The 12,520-nt window shown below is 39.9% G+C and overlaps 1 protein-coding gene across 1 annotated transcript in view; it reads right to left on the reverse strand.

Moving 5' to 3' along the window:
* Positions 1–10,116, reverse strand: part of VPS13B (vacuolar protein sorting 13 homolog B) — a 1,115,876-nt gene extending 1,105,760 nt beyond the window's left edge. The window contains exon 1 of the mRNA XM_007934836.2: positions 9,970–10,116. Coding sequence (XP_007933027.1) covers positions 9,970–10,116 — 147 coding nt within the window. The remainder of the gene's footprint in view (positions 1–9,969) is intronic.
* Positions 10,117–12,520: the final 2,404 nt, after the last annotated feature.

Below are 12,520 nucleotides of genomic sequence, written 5' to 3' on the forward strand. Positions count from 1 at the left end.
TACTTCCGTAGTGATACTGCCTCGGAAACCCAAGGAGGGGTCGCTATGAGTCGGGTTTGACTCGACGGCACATAACAACAACAACAACAACAACACTGCTCTACTCCGATAGAAAGTCATAATAATTAAATATTTCTCATTATTACATTAATCTTAAAGATGCAATGCTTTTTTTCAGCATTCACTAGCTGGCAAGAGATTATGTCTGCTAAAGGAGCAAGGAGACAATGTCTTTTGACCTCCTCTCACTATACAAGAGGAAGAAAACATTACCATCAGCAGCCCAAGGCCTGTTCCTATGAGGCCAGATATGCTGCCACCTTCCAGCTCTCTTACCAATCTTGATACCAACCGTCTCTCCCACAGAACCCACCACCTCTTTGCTGGGTTCATTAATTCACTGCAGTGACCACACAGAAATCACAGATTATGGGGTTTATTAGGGAAGCAACAGGCAACAATTCAAATTCAGGAATGCACTCAGGATATAGTTCTTAGGTCAGAGCAGTCTTCCTTCTGCTGTGCCCTTAGACATGCCTCTGTGGCCCTTGGTGTCTTGGCCCAGCCTCTGCTCCTGTGGGCCAAGTAAACATGCCGCTCTGTCTTATGCCTCTTGGTTCTACTGCCGCCTTCTCTCAGCCAGGCATCTCTCTCAGCAGCATTTCTCTCAACAGCACATTTCTTTCTCTCAGCAGCGGGTCTCTCTCAGCAGCATGTCTCTCTCGGGCAACAGTGAGAGATTCCTTTCTGCCTCTAGAAGGATTCATTTTAAGCCTGGCAGAGTGGCAAAACTAACCGATCCCAACATCAGAATTCTACACAACTGAGAGCGAGCAAACTTCTCAGAAGTTACTTCATACTGCTCCAACAGACATATCCCAGGTGGATAACTTTAACAATCAGGAGTTAAAATTGCATGGTCCCACCCAGTAATCCACTGGAACTTACAAAGGCTATCAGTAGAAAAGCCATACCATGTAATTTACTACACTGCAGTGTCTGTAACAAAGACAATATTTACTGAGTACTTACTGTGTACCCAGCACTTTTCTAAGCATTTTCTCTGGATGCAATTATTTAACCCTCAAAACCACCCCAAAATTTAAATACTATTATCATCCCAACTCAGATGTAGAATCTGAGGCATGAGGTCAAGTAACTTCCCTGAAACTGACTGCTCCTCTGTCCTGGTTCCTGGGCCTTTTAATCCCCTTTCTCCCACTCTCCCGCCCTGCTGCTTTGGCCATGTCTGGGTTCCCTCTACTCACCTGGATCCCTGAAGCTGACTGCTACACTTATATCAGACAAAATGGACTTTAAAAAAAAAATATATTGTTAACCAGAGATTATAAAAAAATAAAAGACATTTTACGATGATGAAAGCATAAGGCATCAGGAAAATATAAAAATTAACATGTATGTACCTAGTAAGAGAAGATGAAAATAAACACAGTAAAAACTAACAGAAATGAAGAGAGAAATAGACAATTCAACAATAATACTTGGAGACTTCAATACCCCACTTTCACTTATGGATAGAACTACCAAAAAGAAGATGAACAAGAACATAAAGGTGTTTATGTAAAGCTATAAATCAACTAGCTGTAACAGACATCTATAGACTATTCCACCCAACAAAACACAATTATATTCTTCCAAATGCAAACAAAATATTCTCCAGGATAGACCATATAAACAAAGGACATAAAACAAACCTCAATAAATTTAACCTTCAATGAATTTAAAAAGACAAATAATACAAAGTATGTTCTCCAACTACAATTGAATAAAATTAGAATCTATAATAATGATATTATGGGGAAATGCACATATAGGTGAATAGAAACAACATACTTCTAAATAATCAATGAAGAAATCCTAAAAGAGATCATGAAACATTTGAACTAAGTGAAAATGAAAACATAACATACCAAAATGTGTAGCATAGCAGCTAAAACAGTGATTAGAGGGAAATTTATACCTGTAAATGCCTATAATAAAAAAGATGAAATATCTCAAATCAACAACCTAAGCTTTCATCCTCAAGAAGGCAGAAAAAGAAGAACAAACTAAACCCAAAACAAGCAGGACAACAATACTAAAAAAAGGCAAGAAGGGTATATATGCAGCTAAACTGCTGTAAGATTCTTGCATTTTTTCAGGCAATGATAAAGTAGTAATTTAAGGTAAATTTTAATAAGTCAAATAAGCATTTTCTAATCATTAGGGTAAGTAACTGGAAGAATAACTTTTAAAATATATAATTAAAATGACTAAGAATAATTACTAATATAACAATACTAGTTTAACAATACTAAATTGTTTGTTTAATATTTATTGTGGTGAATGTGTATACAACAAAACATTTATCAATTCAACAATTTCTACACATATAATTCAGTGACACCAATTATGTTAACAATACTAAATTGTTAAGTACTTAAAAAACATACCTTCAAGATAATAAACTGAAATTTAACAAAACTGAAAATGAGAAATAGACAATCACAGTTGGTAATCTTAACACACTTCTCCTAGTAACTGATACAACAAGCAGACAATAAAAAGCCATACGGATTTACAGATCTGAGCAATTCTGTTAACCATTATGAAGTAAATGATGCCTCTAGAACACTGTAACTATAGAACACACATTCTTATGAAGCACACATACACAAAAATAGACCATGAAAAAAAAAAAAAACCACTGCTGTCAAGCTGATTCTAACTCATAGCAGCCCTAAAGGACAGAGTAATTCTGCCCCATAGGGTTTCTGAGGCTGTAAATCTTTATAGAAGCAAATTGCTACATCTTTCTTCCATGGAGTAGCTGGTGGGTTCCAACCACCACCTTTCAGTTAGCAGTCAAATGCCCTAAACACTGTGCCAGCAGAGTTCTTACAGACCATATACTGAGTCATAAATTTTAATGCACTGAAATCATAAATCTCTGACCATAGTATAATTAAATTTCAAATCAGTAACAAAAAATAATTAGTAAATCCCCAAATGTTATGCAATTAAACAACACGGTTCTAAATAACCCATGGATCAAATAAGAGGTCACAAAGAAAATTATAAAATATTTTAACTGAAAGGGCAACACATAAAATTTTGTGTGACACAGCTAAACACATGGTTACAGAGAAGATTATAACATTAAATGCATGTAAATGAGTTAAAAAAAGGTTTAAAAAAAATTGGTGACCTAAGTAAGCATCCACCTCAGGAAGCTGGAAAAATAATAGCAAACTAAACCTCAAAAAAGTGGAAGGAAAGAAATAATAAACGTAAGAGCAAGAATAAATGACATAGAAAGCAGAAGTACAATGGAAAAACCAAAGTTTTCTATCGTAAAAAGTTAGCTCTTCAAAAAGATTAGTAATTGATAAAATTCTAGCAACACGGATGAAGAAAATAGAAATTATCAATATAAATGAAAAGAGTCATCACTATAGATCCAACAGACATTAAAAATATACATATTAAACAACAAAAAAATCCACCATTAAATATGTTAATTTATAGCAAGAACAGGTAAACTTTTGGGGTTTTCCCCTAAAAGGGCCAGAGAGCCAATATTTTAGGCTTTTCCTAACAAGCACCTATATTTCACAACACACTTAATGGTAAAATATTGAATACTTTCCCACTGAAATTGGAACAAAAAAGAATGTCTACTCTCATGACCTCTTCCCAACACTTTATAAGAAGTCCTAGGCAATAATGAAAAAGAAATTAAAGGTACAAGCATTAGAAAGATATAAGACTGTCATTGTTTGCAGAAGACATGATTGTTTACATAGATAATCCAAAAGAACCTACCATAACATATTAGACAAGTTAGATAGGCCACCAAATAGACAGTCAATATACTAATGTCAATTTTAATTCTATATACTAGGGACAAATAAATCAGAAAATTAAATTTTTAAGAGATAAATAATACCATTTATAACATAAAAAATATGTATTTTATGAAAGCTGTGCAAAACCTCTCTGAAAATTTTCAAACACTGCTAAAAGACATTAAACCCACTCACTGCCATCAAGGCCATTCCAACTCAGAGCAACGCTACAGAACAGAGTAGATCTACCCACAGGGTTTCCAAGAATAAATCTTTATGGAAGCAGACTGCCTCATCTTTCTCCCAAGGAGTGGCTGGTATGCTGGAACTGCTGACCTGTTGGTTACCAGCCAAACATTTTAACCACTACACTACCAGAGCTCCTCTGAAAGACATTTAAAAAAAAAAAACCACTGCCATCAAGTCAATTTCAACTCACAGTGACCCCAATGGGATTTCCAAGGCTATAAATCTCTAAGGAAACAGACTCCCTCATCTTCCTCCCACAGAGCAGCTGGTAGGTTTGAATTACTGACCTACTGGTTAGTAGTCAAATACCTTAACCCTACACCACCAGAACTCCTTTGAAGTCTTTTTGTCCGAAAGACATTAAAGATATAAAAATGAAAAAAGCAATACTCTACACAGATTGAAAAAACAAGAGTACTGAGATTGGAACTCACGTACACTGCTGGTGGGACTCTAAAAACGATACAACCACTGTGGAAAATGTATGGTTAATGGTTCCTTAAAAGACTGGAAATAGAAATACCCTTTGATCCAGCAATGCCACTGTTGTTGTTGTTATGTGCCATCGAGTCGGACCCAACTCATAGCGACCCCTCCTTGGGTTTCCGAGGCAGTATCACCAAGGAAGTAGACTGCCCCATCTTCCTTCCAAGGGGTGGCTGGTGGATTTGAACTGCCAGCCTTCTGGTTAGCAGTCAAGTGCCTTAGGCACTATGCTACCAGAGCTCCCTACTAGGTATATATCCTAAAGAAGTGAGAGCTGGGGCACAAATTGATATATGCACACCCATGTTCATTACAGAACTATTCAAAATAGCAAAGAGATGGAAACAATCTAGTTCCTGACCATCAGCAGATGAATGGATAACCAAATTACGGTACATACATATAATGGTATACCACAGAACACTAAAGAATAATGAATAATCCATGCAACACCTCATAACATGGTTGAACTTGGAGGACATTATGCTGAGTGCAATAAGTCAATCACAGAAGGACAAATATTGTTATGAGTTCACTATTGTAAAAGGTCAAGGAAAGGTTTACACATGGAAGGAAACTTTCTTTGTTGGTTACCAGGAATGAGAAAGGAAGAGAGGGAAAACTGCGAAATAGGTAACAGACACCTAGTGGTTTGGGTGAAGGGAAATACCAAAAGCAGTAACACTAAGGAAAAGACACAGAAAGTTCCATAAGAGGTACAGACAACAAAGGTAAATACTTTTACATATACAACACTGCATTATCAGAAATAACAAACATTAATCTACAGGTGGATATGTAGGTAGACAGGCAAAACAAGGTATGGGTAGACAAAAGGGAATATACCCATGACCATGTGTAAGTTTACAAAAAAAAAAACTCACTGCTGTTGAGTCATTTCTGACGCATAGCAACTGCTCCTTGGGCTTCCGAGGCGGGATCTCTAGGAAAGTAGATTGCCCAGGCTTCCTTCAGAGGAGTGGGTGGTGGGTTTGAACCACCAGCCTTCTGGTTAGCAGTCAAATGCCTTAGGCACTATGCCACCAGAGATCCCATGTGTAAGTTTGGCAGATGATATTTCTACATACATATTTGTATGTGCTGTAAGAATGTCCATATATATAACAGAACTAATAGGGTGTGGTGGTTATGTTTCTGTGTCAACTTGGCTGGGCCTGGTTGAATGGCTTGGCAGCTGGATGTAGTAGTATTCCCCATGATGAGACTGGTAATCAACTCCATGGTGGAATCTACTATGAGCAGCTGAGTAGCTGTCTTTGGGTATGTAGTCTGCTTCCTGTATATAAGGAGAAGCTTTGAGAAATGTCTCTAGCCTATGGCACACTTGGACCCTGCATGTAGCCATGTCGTTGCTCAGCAGCCTGCTATGCTCTGCCGACCTTGGGATTTACAATGGACTTAAGTCAATGGCCTGCCGTGTGGTAACACTGGGACTATGCCTTTGTATTTGTCAACCTTGGGGCTTCTCAGCCTCAGCAGCCAGCAGCTGTCTGAGTGAAGAAATGCCTCTAGCTCCAGTGGGCCAGGAGCAGGAGGCAGAGCTGGACCCCATGGTTGAGGGGCTTTCACCCAGCCCCTAGAGCCTGGCACCTTAACTTGGACTTAAAGCCTCCAAATTGTAAGAATAAACTCCTGTTTGTTAAGGCCATCTCATTTGTGGTATATTCTTGTCAGAGTGGCACTAGGTAACCAGAACACAGGGCAAGGTTAACGATAACTTCTTAGCCACAGCCAAACACCTTGTGGGAGTGAGTGACTAGGCCCGCGGGCTCAGGACCACTGTCACCAGGGACATCAAGCTCAACTGGCATGACACAGTACACATGAACACTGTTCTACATCCTACTTTGGTGAGTAGCAACTGGAGTCTTAAAAGCTTTCAAGCAGCCATCTAAGATGCAAGAATTTGCCTCTCCTCCTCCAGAGCAAAGGAGTGAAGAAAATAAAAGAGGCATGGAAACGATTAGTCTAGGGGTCTAGTAGACCATGGGAACTTCAGCTTACATGACCCTGAGACCAAAAGAAATAGAAGGTGCCCAACTACCACTGTCAACCACCAGGAAAGAGATCAAAATTGGAGATTCTGGATAGAGTGGGAGAAAAATGTGGGACAAAATTCAAAATCATTTAAAAAAAAAAAAAAAAAAGACCAGGTTCTCCGGTCTGATAAGAGACTGGTGAAACCCTCGAGACTATAACCCCTGGTAACCCATCGGGCCTGGAACAGAACTAACTCATGGTTTATCTTCCAGCCAAACAACAGTCAGGCCTATGAGGTGAACAATTATGTCCAGTGAGAACACTCAGAACAATCAACGACAGGAGATCAGAAAGACTGGTATTTGCACAGGGAGATAGCTCAGAGGGCAAGAATGCACAGGAATGAAAAGACACAAAGAACAGGTAACAACAGGGTGGAGGTAGGAAGAGGGCTGTTACCTCGTGAGGACTGCAATCAATAACACAAAACAAAATGTATAAGCTGTTGAATGAAGAACAAATTTACTTTGTAAACTTTCACCCAAATCACAAGAAAAACTCAGTATTATGCCAACTCAATATATATTAATATGTCAGTTATTCAATATGACAATTCAGTGTAACACCAATAAAACCCCAATAGATTTCCTTCTTCTTGGAAATTAATGCTAAAATTAGCTTATTCTAAAATGTATACAGAAATGCAGAGGACCTAAATACTATGACAATCTTAAAAAAAGAACAGAGTTATATGAGTTATACTATGGAAATCACCTTATTATAAAAACTACCATAAAAGGCAGTGTGGTAGTGACGCAAGAGCACATAAATAGACCACTGAACAGAATAAAGAGTTCAGAAAAGAATCCACACTTACACGACCACTTGATTTACTACAAAGGCATAATAAAGTTCAGTAGGGAAAGAATGGTTCAACAAATGTTATGGATCAACTATCAACAGAAAAAACAAATCTTGACTTCTACATCACACATGCACAAAAATTAATTTGAGATGAATCACAGAATACAATAAAACTTCTAAGAGGAACCACAGAATGTCCTCATGACCTTGGGGAAGCAAAGACTTCTTAAACAAGACACAAAACCACTAACCAAAAAAGGAAAAAATAGAGAAATTGGACTTGCATAAAATTATAAACTTTTGTTCATCAAAAGACACCTTTAAAAGAGTACAAAGGCAAGCCACATAAAGAGGAGAAAATAGTGCAAAGCATATATATGGCAAAACACTTCTTTCAAATATATGAAGAACTCCTACACATCAACAACAAAAAGGTAAAAAATTCAATTTTTTCAAAAATGGGCAAAAAACTTAGATACCTCACAAAAGAAAAAAACCATATAGCCAGTAAGCATACCAAAAATGTATTTAACATCATTGTTGTTATGTGCTGTCGAGTCGGACCCGACTCATAGCGACCCCTCCTTGGGTTTCTGGGGCAGTATCACTACCAAGTAGATTGCCCAACCTTCCTCCTGAAGAGTGGCTAGTGGGTTTGAACCGCCAGCCTTCTGGTTAGCAGTCAAGTTAACATCATTAGTCATAAGATAAATGTAAATTAAAATTACAGTGCAGCATGTCTTCACACCCACCAGAAAATAAAATTAAGACACACATACCAAGTGGTGGCAAAATGTGCTGTAACTAGAACTCTCCGACACTGTGGGTGACACTGTCAACTGAAACAACTTTGATAAACTATTTGAGGGTCAGCAAAAAAGGAGAAGACCCTCAATGAGATGGACTGACACATTGGCTGTGATGATGGGCTCAAGGACTGCAGTGATTTTAAGAAGGGCGTGGAACCAGCCAGTGTTTCATTCTGTTATGAGTCAGAACCAACCTAACGGCACCTGACAACAGCAACATTAAAACTAAGGCATCCCTGGACAGCATAAATGGTTAAGTAGTTAACTACTAACTGGAAGGATGGCAGCTTAAGCCCACCCAGAGGTGCCTCAGAAGACAGGCCTGGCAATCTGCTTCTGAAAGGTCACAGCTTTGAAAACCCTATGGAGTAGTTCTACTCTCCACATAAACTACTGCTCTTAATCATAGATGTAACGCTGAGTGAAAGATGACAGAGACAATGAGCATCATTCCACTTATTTGAGGTTTAGTAACAGGTAAAACTTATCCATGTTGATGTTGTTGAGTGCCATCATGTCAATTCCAACTTATAGTGAGCCTATAGGACAGAGCAGACCCACCCTACAGGGTTTCTTGGACTATAATATTTATGGAAGCTGATCACTAGGTCTTTCTCCTGAAAAGCCACTGGTGGGTTTGAAATGCTGACCTTCAAGTTAGCACCCAAACCCTTAACCACTGGTGTCACCAGGGCTCTTTATGTTGAAAAAAGTCAGGTTAGTGGTTATGTCTTTTGGAGGTGAAGGGTACTGATTACTGAGGGACACAGGGGAACATTTTTGGGTACTGAAAATAATCTATTTTTTTATCTGGATAGTAGTTACATATGTGTATACATATTTTTTTTTAAAAAAAGAGCTATATACTTAGGATCCGTGGCTCAACAAACAAAATAAAACTATAAACGCTCAACTAACCCTGGGTAGGAAAGGTAAGAGAGCCAAAAAGTGCTGACTCTTAGTGTCAACTCTTGGTTATTCAATAATAGAGAAGGTAATAGAACATAAAGAAAAATTAGTAACTATCATCATCAGATTAATTCTTCCCTCGTCTACTAGAAAACAGTTGGTCTCTGGCTCAGAGGTTCCACAGATAATTTTTTTATCCTCAAGACAAATACAGTTCCCTCGCATATGTCAATAATAAATGTACTGAATGAATTAATGAATATGTGAACTCTGAAGTTACAGTTCATTTACATCAGACCATCCTCATGGTAAAAAAGAAAAGAAATTGAAAAAAGATGGAATTAAGGAAAAAGTTTCCAATTTTGTGGCTAATCTCAATCTGTGTCCACCCATTACTCTGCAGATGATACATTCTCTCATACTGAAACAGGTAGACCTTGCTGCCTTTGGGACCCTTGCATTCCCCTAAAAGGAGAATGAAGGGTATTATTTCCTGGCTTCAGACAGAACCTTAGCAATGGAAATTAGCATATTTGGTGATGGCTGAGACTTGACTAAATAAAATTATGACAAGAAAACAGAAATTTTTCTCCCATCAATTAAAGCAACTTCCACAAATGTGATTCTAACACACCATCACCAGGAACAAATCATAAAAAATACTCTGTAAAGTAAGGTGTAACATATTTTAAAATACGTTACAAGAGAAATTAATTTTCAAAAGCATAAAGTCAGAGAGTAAGAAACAACTGATTACTTCTAAACAAGTTACAAATGTTTTCAATGACAGATACACTGCTTACCTGTTCCAGCACATCCAACTTTAATTCGAGCTTGCTGAGAACCACGTCTCCACCCCATAGTGAAAGCTGCAGATCCGAGGGCTTTAAGTTCTTAATGTAGCGATTCACATAGCTCATTAAAATTGGAGTCACATACGACTCCAACATCTTTTAAGGTGCAGAGAAGTCACAGTCGGAAGCTGAAGGGAGTAAAGATAAAAACATCAGAAGTAATTGAGCCGGTGTGGAACGAAGGAGAAAGTATTTCTCAGGAGTGAGAGACCCCGACAATCACCACTTCCCACCAAAGCAGCCTCTCACTCTCCCAGAAGTAGAGAAAATTCAAGTGGACTCTACGCTCCAGGCGAAATTTCCTCACTTATACAACTCCCCTCAAATCCCCAGGTGAAGTGGGAAGGAAGACGTAGTGACCTGAACACAGCAGTCTCCTGGAGTGGAAGAAAAAGATGAAGTGGGCTCCCCTTTGACCGCTGCACTTCTTAACTAGTCCTGCAGCCCCGCGAGGCCCTCGCCTCCCGGAACCCAGCCGGATCTACCACCATAAAACTAGAGCTAGAACCAGGCCCGCTCCTGCGCTCCCACCACACTCCACCTTCGGCTGACACTCATGCCAAACAGTACGGTGGCGTCTCCTCCACCTCCCGGTACCTGGCACCGGCTCGCGACGGCTGCGCAGCTCCTCTTCAGCGCCACTTCCGGGTGTGCCCTGTTGGTGCGCAAAACTAACTGTCCCTCCGCCGCCGCCACTCGACTCGGATGCTGGGTCAGATTTGTCAGGTTAAAGAAGCTACTCCATGTGTCCTTTCGGAGAACACTTGACTTTCGCTAGCTTGCATCCCCACTGTAACTCGCCAGTGGTCAGGACAAAGCTCTAGGAAGTTCCCAGAGATGGGGTGCGGACTAGTAAAGCCCGGACACCAGAAATCCGGAAGTGGCGCTCAGGGAGAGAGTGACTGTAAGTGGTGAGACCGAGGCATCGGTATCGGTTTCCAAGGAGAAGGTTGGGCCACGGTTGGAAAGCCCGGAGGGCTGCGGATCCCATGAGGAAGTAGAAAGCGTCCTAACGTTCAACGTGTTGGGAAACGCGAGGTTCTTGCTTCTCTTGGGAAATGGAAAGCCTGGGAGGAGCTTAGGATCGGTGGGGAGGGCAGCAGCTATGAAGCCTCAGGTTGGAGGAGCGAGGTAGGGGGCCAACTTAAGCAGCATCTGAGCGGACTTTGGATCTGGCATTGGAGGGCGGGTGCACGTGGGGAGAAAACTTGTAAGGATTAAGATGTACAACTTTGGGGTATGCGTTTGACCAAACAAGGAGACTAACGCAAGCGGTCTGTTATTTCTGCCAAACAATGGTAAAGTATTCCCTAGCTTGCAGCGGAGCGGAGGAGAAACGATCAGAAAAGATCATGGAGAAGTGTTAGATTGCAGTCTGTTATGTGATTTCAGAAAGGTCCCGGAATATCAGAAGAAAGAAATGAGAGAACTATCGACAAAAATGAAAAAAAAAAAAAAAAGCTGATAAGGAATGAATTCAGAGTTTTAAGTGTCAGTGTTCGTTTTACCAGGCGGTTCGAACCCCAGCAGCTCCTCAGGAGAAAAAACGTGGCAGTCTGCTTCCATAAAGATTTACAGACTTGAAAATCCAACAGGATAGTTATACTCTATCCTACACTACAAGGTCACTATGAGTTGGAATAGACTCCATGGCAATGGGTTTGGTTTGGATTTTAATGGATATATAAAATAATGCTTTTCCTTCTGTTGTTGTTATGTGCCATCGAGTGGGCCCCAACCCATAGCGACCCCTCCTTGGGTTTCTGAGGCAGTATCACTACGGAAGTAGATTGCCCAACCTTCCTTCCGAAGAGTGACTGATGGGTTTGAGCCGTCAGCCCTCTGGTTAGCAGTCAAGTGCCTTAGGCACTATGCTACCAGAGCTCCTTGCTTTTCCTTCTAGTAGCTTGCAAACTCAAAACACCTCAGATAATATACACTGGGCTTAAAAGAATTGCATAGGATATGCTCCCTAATTTTTGACCAGCTTCTCTTTTTTTTATAACCTCTGAAAGAAAACACCTAATACTGTTTCGGTTTTGTTTTTGCTTTTTTAGGTTGGTTCACTGTGCATAACCCATGATGCTAATGATCCAGAGGATATCGAGCAACTTCCTTGCTCATGGAGGAGAGGTCATCACCTCCTCCTAGGATTCTTCTGGTTGAGCAGAAATGAGCATGGATATTCTGATTGTGATCGTGGAACCTGGGGTGGTCTCTGGCTTAAGATGACGTGCTCTTCTTGTTTGCAGTGGTTGACAGAACAGGAGATTCCTTGAGAGCTAACCTTAGTACTTCTACGTCTTAGAATCTGCATTTTAACAAGATTTCCCAGGTGATTCAGGTTCCCAAGTGGTACATGCATATTGAAAATATAGTCCAAGTACACACTGGCTTACATAGGCTGTTATTGTGCTATATGTTGTCACTTGGGAGTAACTTGAGAACATCTTAACCTGCTCCATCAATTCTTTCCCAGATGATGTAAATTTAGTGCTTA

The sequence above is a fragment of the Orycteropus afer genome, unplaced genomic scaffold (genome assembly GCF_000298275.1).
Source record: "Orycteropus afer afer isolate SDZICR_OR568_19922 unplaced genomic scaffold, OryAfe1.0 scaffold00021, whole genome shotgun sequence".
Lineage (NCBI taxonomy): Eukaryota > Metazoa > Chordata > Mammalia > Tubulidentata > Orycteropodidae > Orycteropus > Orycteropus afer.